This window comes from Dromiciops gliroides, chromosome 3, assembly GCF_019393635.1.
Source record: "Dromiciops gliroides isolate mDroGli1 chromosome 3, mDroGli1.pri, whole genome shotgun sequence".
NCBI classification, from domain to species: Eukaryota; Metazoa; Chordata; class Mammalia; order Microbiotheria; family Microbiotheriidae; genus Dromiciops; species Dromiciops gliroides.
The window spans coordinates 383,671,963-383,694,556 of record NC_057863.1 but is presented as its reverse complement, the minus strand read 5'-3'; the positions used below and the strand labels follow the sequence as shown (position 1 = coordinate 383,694,556).

The window sequence follows — 22,594 nt, the reverse complement described above, 5'->3', positions numbered from 1 at the left end:
TGAGAAATGTGAGAAAATCCACTGGTTAATATTAACATTTCTATATATTATTTCTCCAGTATTAATTAATCCATTAATCAATTAAGTTAAAAAAAATAAGAATCAACATAAAAATAGATACATATACATACAACTTCTATACTTTCCTCTACCCAAAGCAATTTACTAAACCAATTTTAAAAGGAAGATACATTCTTTGGTCAACACCATGTTTAAAACTAAGTTATAAGATTCTTTGGGCATCCTAAATAGTTCATGGGGCTTCAACGTTATGAAGAGTTGTTTGGTGATCCCAATGTCAAATTATAAGATAAATGAATGGAGCAAGCCAATTTTATACACCTGCTAGCTTTCACCTTTCTCCATATTTCTGTTAATAAAAATATATATATATATATTATATAGTATTGAGGGACTGAATTTGGTCTTTTTCTCTTTTTTTTCTTTCTTCATTTTGGTAGACTAAGAAAACAGGGCAATGCAATAAAGTTGTCCTCTGTGATTTTATGATAATGGAGAGATTTGACAATGTCTGCCCTACTCTAGATTGTCTATATCATGCTGGGAAAACTCCATGTTATAAACATACTAGGTAAATAAAATACAGACCTAAGAAAATTCTAGTACATACATATTATGTTATGTTAAAATTTTACTTTCCCCACAGAGAACTCTATTTAACACAATGACTGCAGTAGAATCATGCCAAAGATGACCTGGGAATGTTTCCAAGAGCCCAATCCCTGAGTACTACCTCAGAACCAATCACACCTGAGGTGACATGGAGTTGTTATAAGCCATAACGCGTAACAGAGAATCCCTTAAATTAAGAAATAAATCACAGATCTGGTTTATATATTTAAGTAATCCCAACCTTTACTTTTCTAATGTTTTTTACCTATCTTCCATAGAGGCCCATTAGGCTGTCAAAGCAGAGATGTCATTAGGAAGAGGAGAAAGTAGTCTGTCACTTATATAGGTAAATTTTGCTTTTATTGTCAGAACATTTGTTTCTTTGTATGCATCGCTTTGTAAAGTTGATATTCTTTAGAACACTCCTCTTTTTGAAAGCAAAGAAGGTGGCAAAAACAAAATAGTAGTTAATGTCAGAGGATTCATTTGTACTTACTGAAACAACTTTTATCTGAGATTTCAAAGAAAATAGTGATTAGGAAAAAATTTGTCATAAATGAAATTACATATTTTTTTTTTTACTAAAGAATATGCAAGTACCATATTAAGTAGTGGAATCATTCTGATATAATACAGTATAGTAATGATCTTCCTTATTGTTAGACTTGGTAAGGTAACTCCTCAGCTCATGAAGCCAGTGACTTCCCAGTTTCCTCCCATTCAAGTTCAGACTTCAATGCTACATTTCAAAATTTTTTCATATGGTAGTGCCAACACATATTTCATGCTTTACCTCATATTATGCCCATCAATTCAATAGATATTCCAGTTACTTTTAAAGTATTCACCTTTCCTTAGCTACACTAATTTTTTTTCTCCCTCTTTGCTTATAGAATTCGAAAATGCCCTTTAAAGACTACCTCTTGAAAGAGAAATTCCATTTAAAGTAATGGTAGCCAGTATAAAATACTTGGGAGTCTACTTACCACAACAAACCACGGAACTCTATAAACACAATTACAAAACACTTTTCACACAAATCAAATCAGATCTAAAAAATTGGAAAGATATCAATTGCTCATGGATAGGCTGAGCTAATATAATAAAAATGATAATTCTACCTAAATGAATTTACTTATTCAGTGCCATACCAAACAGGCTACCTAAAAATTATTTTATAGAGCTAGAAAAAATAATAACAAAAATCATCTGGAAAAACAAAAGGTCAAGAATATCCAGGGAAATAAAGAAAAAAATGCACAGGAATGTGGGCTAGCTGTACCAAATCTGGAGCTTTACTATAAAGCAGCAGTCATCAAAACTATCTGCTACTAACTAAGAAATAGAGTGGAGGATCAATGGAATAGGTTAGGCACAGGAGACACGGTAGCAAATGACTTTAGTAATGTACTGTTTGATAAACCCAAAGACTCCTGCTTCTGGGATAGGAACTCAGTATTTGACAAAAACTGCTGGGAAAACTGGAAGAGAATATGGCAGAAACGAGGCATAGGCCAACATCTTACACCTTATACTAAGATAAGATCAAAATGGGTACATAATTTAGACATAAAAGGTGATACCATAGGTAAATTAGGAGAGGAAAGAATAGTTTACCTCTAAGATCTTTAGAAAGGAGAACAGTTTATGACCAAACAAGAAATGGAGAATATTATGAAATGCAAAATGGATGATTTTGATTACATTAAATTTAAAAGTTTTTGTACAAACAGAAGTAATGCACCCAAAATTAGAAGGGAGACAGAAAACTGGGAAACAATTCTTATAGTCAGTACTTCTGATAAAGGTCTCATTTCTAAAATATATCAAGAACTGAATAAAATTTATAAAAATCCAAGTCATTGCCCAATTGAGAAATGGTCAAAGGATATAAACAGGCAGTTTTCTGATGAAGAAATCAAAGCTATATATTGCCATATGAAAAAATGCTCTAAATCACTATTGATTAGAGAGATGCAAATTAAAACAATTCTGAGCTACCACTTGACACCTATCAGATTGCCTAATATGACAAAAAAAGGGAAAATAATAAATGTTGGAGAAGCTGTGGAAAAATTGGAACATGAATGCATTTTTGGTGAAGCTGTGAAGTGATCCAACCATTCTGGAGAGCAGTTTGAAACTATGCCCAAAGGGCTATAAAGCTTTGCATACCTTTTGACCCAGAAGTACCACTATTAGGTCTTTTTCCCAAAGAGATCATAAAAACAGGAAAAGGACCCACATGTACAAAAATATTTCTATCTGAACTTTTTTGTGGTGGCAAGGAATTGGAAATTGAGGGGATGCCCACGAATTGGGGAATGGCTGAACAAGTTGTGGTATATGAATGTAATGGAATAGTATTGTGTTGTAAGAAGTGATGAGCAGGCAGATTTCAGAAAAACCTGGAAGTACTTGCATGAACTGATGATGAGTGAGATGAGCAGAACCAGGAGAACATTGTATACAGTATCAACAACATTGTGTGTTGATCAACTGTGATAGATTTGATTCTTCTCAGCAATACAATGGTCCAAGATAGTTCCAAAGGACTCATGATGGAAAATGCTCTCCAAACACAGAAAAAAAAAAAAAAAAGAACTGTTGAATCTGGATGCAGATCAAACCATATTATTTCTATTGTTTTTGTTGTTGTTGCTGTTTTTCTTTTTTGAGGTTTTTCCTTTTTGCTTTGATTCTTCTCTCATTACCTGACTAATGCAGAAATGTGATTATACATATTTAACCTATATCAGGTTACTTGCTGTCTTGGGGAGGGAAGAGGGAGGGGACGGATGGAGAAAAAATTGAAACTAGAAATCTTATAAAAACAAATGTTGAAAATTATCTCTAAATGTAACTAGAAAATAATAAAATATTTATATGGAAAGAAAAAAAATACTACCTCTTCAATTAAGCCTTCCTATTGCCGTTTATCAAAAGAGACCTTTCCCCATTCAGTTATAAAATATCATTTTGCTTTGTACCACTCTATGTATGATTGTTAGTAATCTTTTTATTATATATCCCTATAAAATCCATTAGAGCATGGTCTGTATTGTATCTAAACTTTGTGTCTGCCCCAGCAACTCACACTATACCCTGTAAATATTAACATTTTTAATAGAATTAAATTAGAAATGACACAATTCAGTCATTGAATATTTTCCACACAATAATGTTAGGGACAGTGGTAAGGTACCATAAAGATAATTAAGATGTTACAATCATGTATTGGAGATAAGACATATATCTAATAATCATGATTTTTAAAAAATAAGCCAAAATAACCCATATTTAAAGATGCATAAATCCTGGTTTGTTTGTCATAAAATCCCATTAACTTTGTCTAAATGAAGTCACATAAGTTCAGTAAGGTTCTTAAATTATTATATATATATATATATATATATATATATATTTTTTGGCGGGGGGATAGGGGGAGCAGGGCAATGAGGGTTAAGTGACTTGCCCAGGGTCACACAGCTAGTAAGTGGCAAGGGTCTGAGGTCAGATTTGAACTCAGGTACTCCTGAATCCAAGGCCAGTGCTTTATCCACTGAGCCACCTAGCTGCTCCAAATTATTTTATATTTTAACAGGCATAGTTTAACATTGATGAGCTAGAAAGCATTCTGAGTTCCAAATCCTGAAATTGATCAGAGTTTGCCCAATCAAATGGTGTTCATATCAAAAACACTGGCCCCATTTCATACCTACTGGGAAAAATTTGAGAGGGTGATTAAAAAACTTTCAAATGGGATTTGCTGATATATTAAAAAAAGATATTTATATAAAACAAACAATATTAAAGCTCTATGTTGATATACAGTCAGAGAAAAATACAGACAGCTAATAGATTCCCTACCAGGAAGCCACATGCAGCCTCCTAGAATCCCCATCTACTTGCTCTTTTGAAATACACACACTTAGAACTCTATATATTTACTTGAAGGAAGGAGAAGGAAAAATGTCTTTCTTTGTAGCCACCCCACTTTTTGGCCTTTCCCTTGGGAACTTAGGTTTCCTCTTAAAGTTTAATCTAAAGTAGACATTTCCTTTTCTTTCACATTGGCTTACCTGCTTGTTTATACTCTATAAGACTCCTACTTCCCAGGATTTGGTCCTCGTAAGTCATAGAGATAGAAACAAGCAGTTTAATGGGGTGGTATTCAAGCCCAAAGAGACCTTTGTTCACTAGGGGATAGGAGAAGGAATAAAAAGGGTCTAGAAAAGAAGATATGAGCAGACTATGAAGTTTTGTGGAATATAGGAAATTATGCATTCCCAATGGGTGGACTGGCAGGTAGGTAGTCAAACCAGTATCCAAAGACTTTAAAGTCAATCTAAATTTTCAAGGCCAACTCTATCCATACACAATTATGTTTCCAGAAATTACAAGGGCTTTTAATGTTTTTCCCTTTCTTTTTGGCCTCTAAATATATGATTCATCTCTTTGGAAATCTATTAAAACTTATAGATCCCTTCTTAGAATGATGTTTATAAAAATGCAAAATAAAATACATAGGATTATTAAGAAAAGGTTATTGAAAATATTTTTTCCCCATCCAAGTTGATTTGCCTGTGGAAATCTATTAAATGAATAACCTTTGGATTTTAATTTGGTTCTCTCACTCTCCTTAGGTAGGGTTAAACCTGAACATCTTTGAATCAATCTGCCTATCGCTTGCCACACATAATTTTCTCTCTTCTACCTGGGCTGACATTCTTTTTTTCTTTCTTTTAAAAAATGTTTTTTAAAAGGAAAAAAGTATTTTCACATTGATTTTTTAAAACTTTGTGTTTCAAATTCTCTTCCTCCTCCCTCCTCAACCCTCCCTATATAATCAAGCAATTCAATATGTCATACATGTGCAGTTATACAAAACATCTTCACATCAGTCAAGTTGTAAAAGAAAATATAAAAAATAACTTTAGAAAGAGGAACTAGCAAATAAAATTATACTTCTATCTGTATTCGAATACCACTAGTTCTTCATCTGCTGATGGTTTGCATTTTCCATACATCCTTCTGATAGCATCTTGCTCATTATTTCTTTCACAGTTACTATTGCTAGCTGTATTACCCTCCATCCTATTCTCTCCCCTTGATATTTACTCTATTTTCTCTCTTCTTTCACCCTCTCCCTCCTCAAAAGTGTTTTGCTTTTTACTGCCCCATCCCCCAATCTGTACTTCCTTCCTTCACCTCCCCCTCCCCTTATACCCTTCCCCTCCCACTTTCTCTTGAGGCAAAATATATTACTATACCCACTTGAGTGTGTATGTTATTCCCTCTTTGAGCCAATTCTGATGAAAGTAAGGTTCACTCACTCCCCTACTCCTTCCCCATCTTCCCTTCCACTCCTTAAGCTTTTTCTTGTTTCTTTTATGTGAGCTATTTTGCCCCCTTCCACCTCTCCCTTTCCCTTTCTTCCAGTGCATTCCTCTTACCCCTTAATTTTATTTTAAAGATGCCATACTGGGTCAGCTGGGTGACACAGTGGACAAAGCACCAGCCTTGGACCTAGGAGGCCCCAAGCCCAAATCTAGATCCAGACATGACCCTGCCCACCCTGTCTGCCCCACAAAAAAAGGATAAACAAAAAATAAATTCTTTACAGATATCATCTTTTCATCTTCAATTCATACCTGTGCCCTCTAAGTGTGTTCCTTTCAGCTGCCCTACAGTGTGGCCCAGGGGGTAGGCTTGTTCTCTGCTCAAGTTTGCTTGCTGGTTCAGAACATGGGGATCCCACCCTAATTCCAACAGAGACCACAGCTATTCCCCTGACCACAGAACCCCCTCACTGGTCTGTGAGCCATGCTTCAGAAGAAGCAGCTGAAGATTCTGAGGCTCTGGAGGCATGGTCTACCCAGGGCTGGTTCTGCACCATGTGCTGTACTCCTCTCTCAGCCTGAAGAGCAGCTGATCCCAGTTACCTAATTAAGTCACCTATGGCTGGAAAATAGTCTCACTCAGTTCTTCTGTGGATTATGCTGCTACAGGAGTTGTCTTATGGAATTATTTTTGGAGTGTGTGGATGGGTTTGTTGGGAGCAGGGAGAGTCACAGCCCCCTGGTCTGATATTCTTAACATTTAATCAAAATAGGGTTGGATATGCAAGGCCTAGAACAATGAATGACACAGTAGGCATTTTATAAATGATTGGTGGTTGTTTGACAATCTCTAAAAGGCTACTCAAAAAGTATATTGTATACTATTAGAATCTGTTGCCATATTGTTCAGTTTTACTGAAACACTATCCCTGTCCACCTGGTCTTTAAAAAAAAAATTAAGTGATGGTCCATGGGGAAGGAGATAGTGTAGAGATGTATTCAGAAATTAAGGTGATATAAAAAGTCTAACAGTAAAATTACTTTTTAATAATCAAGATACATGAAACTCAGGGAAGAGTAACTTCATTTCTTAATTTTTCTCCCAGTAGGAAGCATTATTTTTAATAAGGTTTACTTAGGTAGAACATCAGAAGGCTCAGAGAGACTAGATAAAAGTGGATAAAACATACAACAGATAAGTTTTTATAAGGTCAGGGAAATGGAAGCAACCATTCTTGAGTGGAGCAGATGACATAATCACTCTAGAGCAAGCCTAGAATACAGGAGGTTTATGAAGATGAACTCACAGATGGTACACTGAAAAAGAGAAGGCCAATCAAAATTAACTTTATAAGTTTGCTCAATATATAGGCTAGGATTTCCCTCATAAGGTAGAAGAGTATTTTTCTAATGTTAATCTACCTGTTAGCATTATTTTAGACCAAAGAGAATTGGAGCATTAAGAGTCTACCACATCTGGGGGCTGCTAGGTGGCTCAGTGGATAAAGCACTGGCCCTGGATTCAGGAGGACCTGAGTTCAAGTCTAGCCTCAGACACTTGACACTAGCTGTGTGACCCTGGGCAAGTCACTTAACCCCCATTGCCCCAGAAAAAAAATACAAAGAAAAAAAAGAGTCTACCACATCTATTGACTTTGCTTATTTGCTTGGCACTTTTCTTTTCTTTTCTTCTTCTTCTTCTTCTTCTTCTTCTTCTTCTTCTTCTTCTTCTTCTTCTTCTTCTTCTTCTTCTTCTTCTTCTTCTATTTTTTGGCAGAGCAATGAGGGTTAAGTGACTTGACCAGGGTCACACAGGTAGTAAGTGTCAAGAGTCTGAGGCTGAATTTGAACTCAGGTCCTCCTGAATTCAGGTCCGGTGCTTTATCCACTGTGCCACCTAGCTGTCCCTTAGATTAATGTCAGCTTGTATAGTTTTTTTTGTTTGTTTTTCATGTGAGCCAATTGGAGTTAAGTGACTTGCCCAGGGTCACACAGCTAGTAAGTGTTAAATGTTTGAGGCCAGATTTGAACTCAGGTCCTCCTTACTCCAGGCCCAGTGTTCTATCAACTGTACCGCCTAGCTGCCCCTGAATATTTCCCTAAAAAGTTTTGCTGTTTGTTTTTAAGAGACAGTATATACTGCTTAAGGAGTAGCTAGGTGGCACAGTTAGGCTCAGAATAAAGGAGATTCATTTTCCTGAATTCAAATCTGGCTTCAGATATTTACTAACTGTATGACATGGACACATCACTTAACACTTTTTGCCTCAGTTTCCACATCTGTAAAATCATCTGGAGAAGGTAATGAGAAACCACTCAAGTACATTTGTCAAAAAAATACAAAGGGTGTCGTGAAGGGTTGGACATGATGAAAATGACTGAACAACGGCAACACATACTATATAAACAAACAAACAAACAAAAACTTCTTTGAGTTTAGTCAGGAAACAAATTTAATTACCAGCTTTGATATGTGTGACTATATGGAAGTTTCAGTTTCCTCATCTCTAAAAGGTAGATAATAATGTTTTTACTGCTTTCATCATAGATATCAGAGTACTTTGAAAAACTGAAAACATTGTGTAAATATAAATGATTATTATTTATCAATGTCCTTTCACCTGCCACCAGCATGAAACTCTGATCAAGATAAAAGAGAGAATCTTTTAAAATCTTGGGGCATTCATGAAGAAGACAGACATTACTCTGAAATTGTTACTATGTTATCCTCTTCCAAAGAGATATTTTATATCGCCCTCTATTTTTTTATTCAGTTGGATTTGCTTTACTGTTTCTTGGTTTCTCATAAAGTCACTAGCTTCTTTGTTCAATCCTAATTCTTAGGCATTTATTTTCTTGAGAGAGCTTTTCTATTTCCTTTCCCATTTGGCTTTTCAAATGGTTGACTTTTTTCTCATGACTTTCCTGCATTGCTTTCATTTCTCTTTCTATTCTTTCCTCCATCTCTCTAAATCTTCCTTCTATCTCTCCTACTTTCTCTTCAAAGTCCCTTTTGAGTATTTCCATGGCCTGAGACCAATTCATATTTTTCTTGGAAGCTTTGGATGTTGGAGCTTTGACTTTATTATTATCTTCTTCTTCTGAGGATGTATTCTGGTCTACCTTTCCCCCAAAGTTTTCAATGATATGCTACTTTCTCTGCCTGCTCATCTTGGCTGCCTATTTCTTGGATTTTAACTGCTTCTTAAAGTGTAGCACTGCTTCCAGGACACACTGTTCTGAGCTACAGCATGGCCAAGGGGGTGATTGGGCTTCTTCTTAGGCTGCCTGGCCTGTGAGTAACCATGGCTGCTTTCTCTTTGACCTGGAAACAGTAGTCTGATTGAACTCTGATTCTCTATGGTCTGAAGCTTGGCATGCCTGTGCTGTTCCCCCACTGGGCCATCATCACTCTATTCAGCCCACTGGTTCAGAAGCAGGGTGCTTCACCCCAACTCCAGCAGAGACTGCCTCCACTTCACCCTGGACTACCACCAAACCCCCTCATCAGTCTGTGATTGGAGCCTCAGAAGAAGCCACTGGCATTGAAGTCTCTGAGGCTTGCTGGAAACACTGTCTGTTCCTGGCTAGGTCCGGACCATGTGCTGATCTCTTCAGCCTGATCAGCAGGTGATCACAATTGCCTTCTTTTGCTGAAAAATAGTCTCATTCTGTTCTTATGTGCATTAGGCTACTCTGGGTTCTTTTTTTATGGCATTATTTGGGAGTGAGTGGACAGGCTTATGTGGAATTTGTGGGAGTAACAGTCTCTCCTCCACCATCTTGACTCTGCCCTATGTTATACTCTTAATAAAGTCCATAGAGACGGTGACAACGAGCACATCTTGAATTAGTTTGGAAGAATATTTGCATTCATGATTTCAGTCTATTTGATAAGAAAATACTTAAGTATGAATCAGGAAAATCTAGATGACTAGTTAGGGAAAACAATCTTTTATAATGATCTTTCATTACTTTAAATTTATTATGTAGAAATTACCATAATACTAAAAATAATAATTTTATTTTAAATCTGAATAGAACATAGTTAATAATGATATAATTATCATTGACAGGAAATTTATACTTAATATGAAAGATACTATTCTTGGTGAAGTATATAAAAATAATATTTACATATCAAATACAAGAGGGAACTGGGGTCAGAGCTATGAAGTGACTACTCCAAGATTAAGTACAGTACAAGCATAGGTACTAAGAAGGAGTGCTAGAATTTGCAACACACCTACTACTATGTAAGTTAGCAAAAGGTGGTGGATTTGCCTCTTACAATAAATAGCAATGTGATGTTAGTTGGAAGAGCCACTAACTTTTTGCAGAAATTATTCATTTTCTCACTTGTAAAGTGGAGATATAAATAAACCAGATATTGCCCCAAAGTTATACCCACTCACAAGTCTTAAGAAATAGATTGAAAAATAACAAAGTAAGAAAAATGTACAGTTCTCCAAAATCTTGAGTTACTCTATACAGAATCATAGGATAATATAGAAAGTTAAAGGGACCTTCAAATCTTTTCAATCCAACTTCACGTTTTGTAGATGAGGAAACAAATACAGAGAAATTATGTGACTTGGCTTTGAAGTGATTCTTGGCCAAGACATTGGGGTACAGAATAAAAAGGGAGTTACCCAGTAACTTGATAGTCGGTTATGTTGATCAAAATGAGTGGATGTTCTGAGGATGGTGTTTTTGACACTATCAGGAGTGCAACAATTGCTAAAATCATTATGTGTGTTAATCAAGGGACAGTCCACATGAGAACTGGTTCTCAGACAGATTATTGGTTTTAATTCCTCAAGGGTATATTTTAATGACTATTAGGTATGTTGCAGTAGACATTGATGTAAAGGAGTTCAAACATTTCAAGGAGCATTCAGACACAGTAAATAACATGTGCCTCACTGAAGCATAACATAAAGTACAATAGAAAACAGAACAAAATACTATTAAGAACTTATAAACTCTATTGCAAAAGAACCTAATTAATCCTTAGAAGGTAAGCAATGACCTGGCAGCTCAAATGTATATTGGTAATTGCTCAACATTGTTATAGGCTTCTTGAAATTAGAAGAACAGAAAGGAAGAACAGAAAAAGAAAAGAAAAGAAAAACTTCTAACTATTGGTACAGAGAAAAAATATTGTCTTGGTCAAGACAAATCAAAGAATAAAGTCTTGAAGACTGGGGAAAAAGGCATTTTAAAAAATGATGACTTTTTCCATTCAATCCTATGCTGAAACCATTGTTAGAAGAATTCCAAGTGACCTAGGTATCTTCCAGACTTGCAAACTTTCCCCTAAAATGTTAGGGTACTTAAAAAAATTCCATGGGATCTAGGATTTTCCCTCATAAAATAATGTACTCTGATAAACAGATTGATATATGAAAAATAATACATACCTGCAACATCATATTTAATGAAAGGAAAAGAAATTTATCCAAAATATGGATATAAATAATCTTCAAGAACCTAGGAATTCATCTGATTTAAACCTCTTGAAAATCTTTAAACAAAGCTAACTTGTTTTTCAAAGGTACATTCAATAAGCAATGTGATCAATCCTGTTACATAATCAAGAATTAAAGAAAACATGTATGGAGATTTTATGAACTCAATGCTAAATCCAACAAAGCCAGGCAGTGAATACAACACAAAGAGGAAAAGCTACATATTACGTTTTTATACATAAAAAGTCATAGTTTATTGCATACCAACAAATTGAATAGTTTTACTTTTTCCAAAATAATTTACATATCCCTGAAAAAACAAGCAACATTCTATTACTGCAGGAGTCAGCAGTGTCAGGATATCAGGTATAGAGGAAAAATTTTAGGTGGTAGAACAAGCCAGTTTTCAAAAGACGTATCAGTTGGTTAGAAAAAGAAATTGTACACTCTCCCAATCATGTTTACTTACTCCTGGTTAATTTAGAATGTTAATTCTGGATAAGGTGCTTCATATAATATTTTTAAAAATAATTCTCTCTCCATCTGTGGAATTAGGAATGGTGGTAAAAGGAGATTTCCATTTTATGAAATCATTAGAAAAAAACTTGCTGTTATTTTTGTTCTATAAAATAATATCTGTGTAGCCAAATTGTATATTATCCATATAATAATATTAAATATAAAGATTTATGAATGTGAATTAGAGACCCAGAATTGGGGATAAGGATTTGAGAGCAAAGATGACAGATTCTCCTTGTTGTGGCAAGTTTGGGATCATATTCTATGGTAATTATCTATCATGTACTGGAATCCAAAAAACTAGGCCATAAAAGAATTCATTCTTGTCTATCCCTTTCTTTCTTTAGATTTTTGAACTTATCAAACATCAATAAAATGAGCAGGTCCATATATAAAGTAGAAGGGTAAACAAATATGTACACGAAACAATAACACCCCTTTTACATAGATTGTTTTTTCTTTTTAAGCATAGAGTAAATCCAACACCTAACTTTCAAAGTTCTCCTGGATTGTTTCTAGCCTTCCCTCTCTAACTTGTTTGTGTTTTAAAAAGATGTGTCAATGATACTTTTTCTCTTTCTCTTCATTTTATCTAGCTCAGAAATACATTTTCCACCTTTCTTCCAAACCCTTTTGATTTGGAAGAAAAAAAAACAGGAAAAATTATTTGTAGTAAATATGCTCAGTTGAGTAGAATAAATGCCCACATTGGTAGTGTCTCAAATGTATTCTGATTCTCCAACTTGAGCACATCACTCCTCTGACAGTAGAATAGTAACCTAATGTGAGAAAATATTGGGATTTGGCAGATATTCAAAGGCCCACCTGGAGATTAATCTAAACTGATTGAATTAAGTGAGAGTGATTAACTGCTGATTAGTCTACTTCAAGTTAACTAGATTGTAATCACATCTGGCTAGCCCTTAAGAAGGTATTGTTCTCAGAAGCTAGACTTTGAACTTAACTTGAAACCACCTTCAACTCCAGTGACCAGTGGATTTGGATGACAGCTTGCAGCAGTATGTAAGGACCACCCATGCTCTGGACCTATAAAAAGCTTCCACAATGAGTTTTCTGGGGAGTTCATGATTGAAACAGGCTCATGGCAGAGGACATGAGGAAGAACCAAACCAGGCTGGAACTCTAGGCTAGATAGGCCTTTTCTTAACTCCATGTGTTCTCTTTTTTCTAATACCTGGTATGCTTTAATAAATGCTTAATGCCCAAAGTCTGGTGCTAAAGCTTCTAATTTAAGGTGACCACACATTCAGATTTTAAATGACACACTACTTTATCAGTCCTCTGGAATAATGGTCATTGATTGCAAAGGTCAGATATTTTAGCTCTTTCAAAACTGAGTCTTTAAATATTTAAAAATATATCTGAAAAGAGGAGGCTCAACCAAATAGATCCATAGGTTCATATCCATTCCTCTTTTACATGCATTTTATATTATGATTTTAAAATTTAGTACAAATTCACATATAATTCTGCTTTTTTGGGGGAAAGATTATGAAAATGAAGTAAATACACTTTTCAATAGTTTCCCTATCTTTTAGGCTTCCTCTGTTTCAAAAGCAACATGGATACCTTTTTCTTTGTTAGTTCCCAGGTGAAAGCATTTTGATTTTGAGAGCAACAATTATCAATCTTAATAAGTAATAAAGACAACAGTTTATATTTTAGATTATCATATACTTTAAAAATATATGGAAAAAAAAGGGGGCAGCTAGGTGGCGCAGTGGATAGAGCACCGGCCCTGGAGTCAGGAGTACCTGAGTTCAAATCTGTCCTCAGACACTTAACACTTACTACCTGTGTGACCCTGGGCAAGTCACTTAACCCCAATTGCCTCACTAAAAAAAAATATATATATATATATATATATATATATGCATGGATTCATATTATTGAAGTTTTCCAACAATCCTTTGAAATCCAGATTAGTATCACCAAATTGATCTTATTGCTGAATTTTGGTGTAGATGTGAGAATGAAGCTTTATTGTGAAAATTATTACTAAGTTACCTATTGAAAATTATGTCCATATATAATTTACTCCAAAGAATGACTTTGCTTTTCTCAATATATCTAAAGCTCCAATTATTATTTTTTTCAATACCACAATGTTCTATACTTTCATTGATTGGGATGCTCTTGTTCATTGATACAGTTCTGAGTCCCTTTCTATCACAGTAGATTATTATCAATGGTTTTATGGCCTAATAAGGTCCTACAGGCAAACTAGTGCTAAGTCTCGGGTTTAGGGAGGCTAAGTCTTCAGAATGCAAGTATGTACTCCATCATTCTAGGCCTGGACTCAGTCTTTCCAAGTGGAGAGGACATGTAATATCTTATTCTTCAAGAATTCAGGGTCACTATAGTAAAGTAATAGAGGAGAATTTAAACAGAGAATCTCCACTTTCATTGGATTGTTTTAAAGAGCTGCAATATAGGCAACAATATGTCTCCTCCAATTGTGGTTACCTAGTTCCATAATCCTTGTGATGTGGAAAATATAATGCCAAGAAACTTAAGTAATCAATTATTTTCTTCCTATAGATTTCACTCACATATCAAATCAGGTTTTTATCATTAAACCTAAATGTTTTATGACATCTTCTTCCTTGAATGGTTATACTAACTTCAAGCAGTATATTTGTAGGTTCTCAATAAAGCCCCTTAAATTATCCCAGATATAGAAGAATGGCAATGTTGACAACAGAAAACTGTAGCCAAACATCTGGTGAAATACTTATATTTTGTTGACTGTGTTTTTCAAAAGAATATTATTTTAAAAAGACATTTAAAAAATGCCTGATGTTGTTTTCAGGAAGAGATGTCAACTGAAAATTACCTTCCATAATAACTATTCTAGCTCTATCAGTTTGCCTGTCAAGAGACAGTTTGCCATGACCATAGAACTCTTAAATTTATAGGGTTGCTAATCTCATTGAAACTCAAAATTGAAACTCAGAACTAATGGAGAAAACTTCATTTCTTTTTTTTGTTATATTGCCTCCTAAGATGCAAAGAAATGTTAATTTAAATAAAAATATTTCATCAGAAAAGTGAAATTGAAATGGCATACCTTGATTTAAAACTGTCAGGTGGCATAAGCTCCAAAGTATGAGTAGGTCCATATAAGTTCACAACATATAATTTAACTGTTGGGTTCACTTGACCAGCCTTTGAGAAAATGAAAGTAGTAACACATATTTAAAGCATGAGAAAATGTCAAGAGAGAATTGAAAAAAAAAAGATAATGACAGTTTATTATATACTACTTCATCATTACAATATTATAAACATCTCATTTGAGTTTAACAACCACTAGAAGATCTCTTCTCTGGGCTCTGACATCAGCACAAGTGCATTGAACTATCATCCTCAAATCCAGTAAACCAATAGATTTGAATGATGCTAGCCAATTAGATTTGAGCAATGTGTATGGGCGGGCTTTCCTCCTGCCCACAGCAAGCTTACACAGAGACTCTCTCTTTTTGGTCCAGGAACTTGGTGAGAGCATATGCAGCCTACTCGGGATCCCCATTTTCTCTATTCTCTCTCTTCTCTTTCCTAGTTAAGCTTTCCTATCTTTAAGAGCCATGTGCACTCTCTTTACTAATATTTAATATGTTTTAATAAATGCTTAATGGGGGGCGGCTAGGTGGCGCAGTGGATAAAGCACTGGCCCTGGATTCAGGAGTTCCTGAGTTCAAATCCAGCCTCAGACACTTGACACTTACTAGCTGTGTGACCTTGGGCAAGTAACTTAACCCCCACTGCCCTGCAAAAAAAAACCAAACCAAACCAAAACAAAACAAAAAAAATAAATGCTTAATGACCCAAACTGGTGCATTAGACTCTAATTTCTAAGGAACAAATATATTATAAATCCCAGCTAAATTCCCTAACACTTGGGACAACTATAGGGTGACCACATATAGTTTTACTTACAACAGAAGTTTAAAAGCCCATGTGATGTCTTACAACTAGTAGGCATTCATATTAAAAATCAAATCTGCGGGGCAGCTAGGTGGAGCAGTGGATATTGGTAACAAGGTTTTCAGGTGGGTGTGGTTATTGTTTTTGTTTTTGTTTTTGTTTGCAGGCAATGGGGTTTAAGTGACTTGCCCAGGGTCACACAGCTAGTAAGTGTCAAGTGTCTGAGGCCTCATTTGAACTCAGGTACTCCTGAATCCAGGGCTGATGCTTTAACCACTGTGCCATCTAGCTGCCCCTGTGGGTGTGGTTTTGAGTGAGGTAATTTCCTGACTTTGGGCTGGCCTTAAGAAAGGTCATGCCAGGCTCTCTCAATGGGGGCTTCTGGGAGTGCCAAAACCCCTATTATTAATAATTTTCTCACACTTCTCAGAACTTCAGTTTATTCTTCTATAAAACAGGTATAATTCTATGTTTACTACCTAACTCATATAGATATTGTTAAACTCAAATGATTCAGGAGGACCTGAGTCCAAATCTGGCCTCAGACAATTGACACTTACTAGCTGTGTGACCTTAGTCAAGTCACTTAACCCTCATTGCCTTGCCAAAAAATAAATAAAAAAGAAAAAAATCAAATCTATGTCTCTAGACTCTCAGGTTTTTGTACATTTCATTATACCCTGCAGCCTTTCAAGAGACCTATTTCTACAATTTCAATACCCTTTCACCTTAAAAATGCATTAATTCCCCTATTCTAGGAACTATTCTAAATTCAGACTTGATAGATTTCACTACTTTTCCTGGCTGTGTACACAATCTTTTTATTCAGTCACTAATTTATTTGTTTTTTTTTTTGTTGTTTTTTATTTAGTGGGGCAATGAGGGTTAAGTGACCGGCCCAGAGTCACACAACTAGTAAGTGTCAAGTGTTTGAGGCCTGGTTTGAACTCAGGTCCTCCTGAATCCAGGGCTGGTGCTTTATCCATTGTGCCACCTAGCTGCCCCTTCAGTCACTGATTTAGTCATTTACTCATTAATGTTGATATGAAATCACTCAGACTATTCAGTTAGGTAATACCATTTTTTTCTTCCCAATAATGGTATCTATGGGGCTGCCTCTATAATTAGACATTCAAAATAAGTGTTTTACCAACTATTATTATTTATGGACTATCTGGAATTCTTCATTGAACAAAATATCATTCCTCCCAGATGCCACAGTACCTGAATTCTAGCAGAAATGAGAGGTAGGATGATGCAGATTAACTAGATTTGGCATTAGAAAACGTGGGGTTGAAGATGAGCCCAAACTGAATAATTTATATAATGAGGGGCAAGTCACTTCAAGTGTCTGGCCCTATTTTGTTTACTTGTAAAACCAGGAAAACAATATTAGGCAATTTCTAAGGGTACCTTCTAGGTCTAAACTATAATTTAAAGTTTTATTTCTTTGGTTTCCTCATATTTCTTCAATTTAACTACAAATATTTGTTGAAATCACAGCAGGAACAATTTGGCATTAAGATATGTATTTTTAATTGTCTTTCAACCAGATTACTAGACCTGAGGGCAATATTAGAACATGGTTTGCCAGCAGGAATTTAGGATAATAGGGGTAAATAGAATAGCTACAAGAGGGACACGAAGTCTAATTTCATCAGCTGTACAATTTTGTTGAAGAGTACTTCTGAAATCTGCTTTGGGTAATTGACTGAATTAGCTAGTTTTATAATAATTTTGGTTAATATATCTAGACAATTGATTAGTATCATTGGGAGCCTTGATGGAAGAATAGTTCTTATGAGGCTAATTGTTGGATTTTTTAGAGAGGGCAGAGAAATTGGGTGCTTTTTGATGTAAATGAATTGGAAAATATCCAACAGAGGGTGAAAGGGGAAATAATGTAAGCATTTGAAAGAGAGACCTATGTTAACAGAATTGGGATTACTGAAACACAGTCTAAGTAAGAATATAATACTCATGTGGGAGAGTTAAAATGCTGTCATCATTGATAGTCATTGATAATTTGGCAAGAATTTGTTGATAATATTACAAAAGGGCTTTGAAGAACTCGTGAATGGGTTATTGAAGAGAAGTTTAGATTACAGTATATGCTGAGTGAACGAAAATAAAATATTGTGAGGTTAGTTTGCCAGATGGTTATAACAATTTTTTTCTTATTTTACAACTCTACCAAAGGAAAGTTCTGATGAAAAAAGAGTGGAGAATATAGTATGGTAATTTTGAGAAATATTCATATGTTGCTGTCTTCCTCAGAAAATTCTGAATACCACTGTAGTAAATGCACCTCTTAGGGCCACCAAACAACACTTCTCCAAAATCTGAATCTTTAACTTCACTTGATCAATTAGAATTTTGTGGTTTTTTTTTTAATCTGCTAAATACAACTGAAGAATTGATGATAGGTGACTCTGCTGGGGACAGTTGCTCTGTTATTAAAAAAAATAGATTCTCTAAGTTTCTCTAATTTTACATTTACTATTTTCATTAGGAATCATTAAGGAGTTAATGATATCCTTGTGGTACAATTTTTAAAAATGAGCTTGCTGCAATATTCATATAATTTATTAACAGAAATAATCTTGGAAGACAACACATTGCAAAAACAAAACACAGATGAGGTTTGTCTTTTAAAGTTTTAATTGTTTTACACTTTTGAAACTAAGGGTTTTTCACCTATTTTCCACCTCAATATAACATTTGCCATAAAGATTTCAAATCAACAGGTTTTTTTTCTTTTGTAATTCTGAAATATAAAACTTAATAATAATTAGTTGTGGTTTTCATAGCAATTAAAATTAAAATGAAAAGAGATAGTCTTAATTAAGAAGATTAACCTGAGGTTAACAAAATAGACTAACACAAACCTTTTGTGAATTGCTAATGATGTGTTATTGTATGGGTTCAGAATCTTGCTGAATTAAATAAAATTTCAATATGTTTTTTTGTGCAAGTGTTTCATCAGTTAATTTGACCACACCGTATATGGGTTTAATTTCATCTTATGGGTTAAGTCTCATCATCTTCTGTGATGTTTAATGATATTCATTCTTTTTCTTCCTTTTCTATATGTAGGTTCATAAAAGTTTTTGATTTGAATAAATTTATTTTACAAAGCCTTTCTCAAAAGGACAGAAATAAAGTCTTTCTTTCTTAGACTTAGAAGAGATATCCAGCATAAACCAATAGAGAAAAAAGCCTGTGGTATAATGGAAACAATAGTAGATAAAGAGGCAGATCTGCATTTAAATCCTGGCTCAGGGTGCAGGTAGATGGTGCTGTGGATAAAGCACCAGCCCTGGTTTCAAGGAGGACCTGAGTTCAAATGTGAGATCAGACACTTGACACTTACTAGCTGTGTGACCCCAGGCAAGTCACTTAACTTTCATTGCCCCATCCAAAAAAGATTACAATTTTTTTTTTTAAATCCTGGCTCAATGACTTGCTTACTATATGAACATGAGTAAGTCACATTACCTATCTGGGTCTATGTTTTCTCAGTCATTATATGGGTATAACAACAACTCTTCCTACTTCAGAAGGTAATTGTAAGGAACAAATTGGACAATACCTGTGAAAAATTACTTTTACAAACTCAGTTTGTGGTGAAAATAAACTGGAAAGTAAAAGGATGCCCATCAATTGAGGGATGGCTGAAAATCATTTAGTTTGTTAATGTAATGGAATAATATAATACTATTGTGCTATATGAATATGGAAAACAGATGATTTCAGAGATTTAAGGAAAGATTTATATGAACTGATACAGTGAACTAAGCAGAACTAGAAGAATAATATACATCATAACATCAGTATTATTAATAAAAACTTTTTTGAAGACTTTTATAGGTTGATTAATAATGAAATGAAATTAAGGAAGATAATTTATAAATAATAGTGCTGTAAAAAATAAATTTGAATGCTTTAAGAACTATGATCAAAACAATGACTATCTAGGATTCCAGAGGAACCTGTTAGCTATCTCTTAACAGGTGATAGATTTATGGTACAGAATGTATATACACAAATATAGATGTATATATGCATGTATGCATTACAGCCAATGAGGGGACTTATTTTATTGTTGTTTTTCTTTTGTGCCTTTTTTATATTGTGTTGAGAATTGTGGAATAATCTTAGAAAAATATATGAAAAGAAATAAATACAGGTATTCAGGAGAGTGAAATGTTTCCAAAGATTATAACTTTCACATTTCTACGGCAGTCACAGAAGGAAAGAGGTCAATGGGGAAAAGCATGGGAGGGTACCTTGCCTCACAATTTCCCCAGGTCCATTGGTCAGGCTAGTGGATCAGACATTGTATAAGATGTGCTCAAATCTACATAGAGTTTCGGGCAAAGAGTTGATGTACTGATTGCCCTGTTATCTTAGGGAAAACACAGGGTAGGTAGTCTGAACCACTGAAATATTTTTTTTTAAATGCCAAATAAAGAATGAAAAATAATGGGCAGTGGCCCAGAAAACTTAACTCTAACTCTAAACAAAGGAGAAAAGTGCCTGGGATGTGGGGCAATGCCTATTCCTTGGGTCAAATAAACCTTTGGATACATGTATCTGGGGCAAGGGAGTGACATGTCTAGTGACATATCAATCAATTCAAATTTCACAATCTCATAAAAATCATATTGCCAAATATTTCTCATTTTAAGGTATGCTAGTGAATTTTCATTGGAAAATTTATATATTAATTCATAACAGCAACCATTTTGTGCAGTGATCAATTATAATCAATAATTTTGGGGGATACTACTTTAAGGCCAATGGGATTTAGAGAACAAAAAGTATTTTATCATTCTTTTTCTTTCACAAACATTTTTGTGTAATATTTCAGAATGGGGAATGATAGAGAGAAAATGTGTCATAATCTCCCATTAATGATCTGTCTACCATAATGGTTAAGTGAATGCTTTAAAAAATGTACGTGAGGGAATGGAGGGATAGAACTGGAAAGGTTTGGGTAATAACTCCTTTTGTTGCTACCCCTAGTTGAGAGAATGCTTAGACTTGAGCCTTGATCCTGACATTACTCTCTGCTAATCAGTATTATGTGCATTTGACAATGTAAGAGAAAATGGGGGGTTGGGGGGGAGTGGGCAGGAGAAATAGCAAAGAAGAGAAAAACAAAAGGAGAATCATAGAATTACAAAACTTCAGTGTTAGGAAGGTCTTTTGAGATCACCTAGATTTCCCTTCTCATTTCCTAGATAAACTGAGGCTCAGGAAGATGACTGCATTTCCCATTTTCACATGGCTAGTTGATTGTAAAACCCACACTAGTCATTATGACTTCTGAATACAAATGTGGGGAGGAAAGGAAAAGGAAAGGGCAGAAAGAATCTCTAAAGGGAGAGGACATATAAGAAAGCAAAAATCAGAAAAAATTATACCAGAAAAAGTACTAAAACATCAGGATGAATTTTGGTCCTCAAAATAAGTGTCATGTTGGTATCCCATCTCACCGTCCACTTTTCTAGAGACCACTATAAAATATCAAATGACAAGCTGAGAGCAGAAAGAATTATAGTTTCTGCTACTCTTGAGGGACGAATCCTCCAGGTATCAACAATGCTGCCATCATTCAGTTCACTAACCCAAAAAGAGAGGATTAATGGGCCAATTTGACTTAACTTACCTTAGGATATGGATACTGTTTTGCTTTGGGATACAGCCCTCCAGTAAAGCGAGGAATAACCATGTTTGGTACCAAAGAGTCATTTATCATCAGGAATGCAAGCCTTTCTCCATCCGGGGACCACCAATGAGCAATATGAGAATGCAGAAGTTCCTCTAGAACAAATGACACTCTTTGACATCACTTCTGCCGACATGAGCTCACTAATCCACAGATAGCTATTCTTGAATTCTGAATGATATATTTATTTTCCCTTTATACTCAGCTGAACTTTGTTGTCGATTAAACCTAGAACCCATTATTTTTGTTACATCACTTTCCAATTTAAGGGGAAAATGGCTATACATACACTAACATTTAAATCAAGTAGTCATGATTCCATATTCATTTGGCATAATAAATAGGGGAGGTAAAAGGATTAGGAAGGGTAAGCAGAAAGAGACTGGACTGATGGAAACTTTCATTCAAAATCCAATCTTTGGATCAGTATTAAGTTCATTTCAACAGTCCTTTATTTACCATACGATACATATATATTGAGCAAGAACCAGATACCCAATATTGTACAAGGTAGAGTAACAAGAAAAAGAAAAATGAAAAAGAGTAGAGGGGCTGACAAATCCCTTGGTAGCATGTGCATAGGTATGTATATACATGTACATTTATAGTATATATAGATATAAATGAATATATATATACATGTATATGAAAAAATTGATTATTAAAATACTATGTACTTAATGACAAGAGAGTGATATAGACACAAAGTGGTATAATGAATTTAGAGGTCAGAAGGAAAGCACAGACATAAATATTAGAGTTGAAATCTGACCTGTTCCAAAAGCATTCAAAAAGTATCTGTGCTTAACATAAAGCATAAAGCATAAAGCCCACTTTGAAGATATTAAAAATATATTCTTCGTAAAAACTATCACCCAAGAAGCTCTACCCTCCAAAAAGACACATTCCCAGGTATCCTATACCTAAAATAAAATAAAAATCTCTGC

At 34.8% G+C, this 22,594-nt stretch overlaps 1 protein-coding gene across 1 annotated transcript in view; it reads right to left on the bottom strand.

The window, feature by feature from the left end:
- The window catches only part of DPP10 (dipeptidyl peptidase like 10), an 883,075-nt gene that overhangs the window by 73,662 nt on the left and 786,819 nt on the right, over nt 1–22,594 (bottom strand). The window contains 2 exon segments of the mRNA XM_043992035.1: nt 15,057–15,154; nt 21,588–21,742. Coding sequence (XP_043847970.1) covers nt 15,057–15,154; nt 21,588–21,742 — 253 coding nt within the window.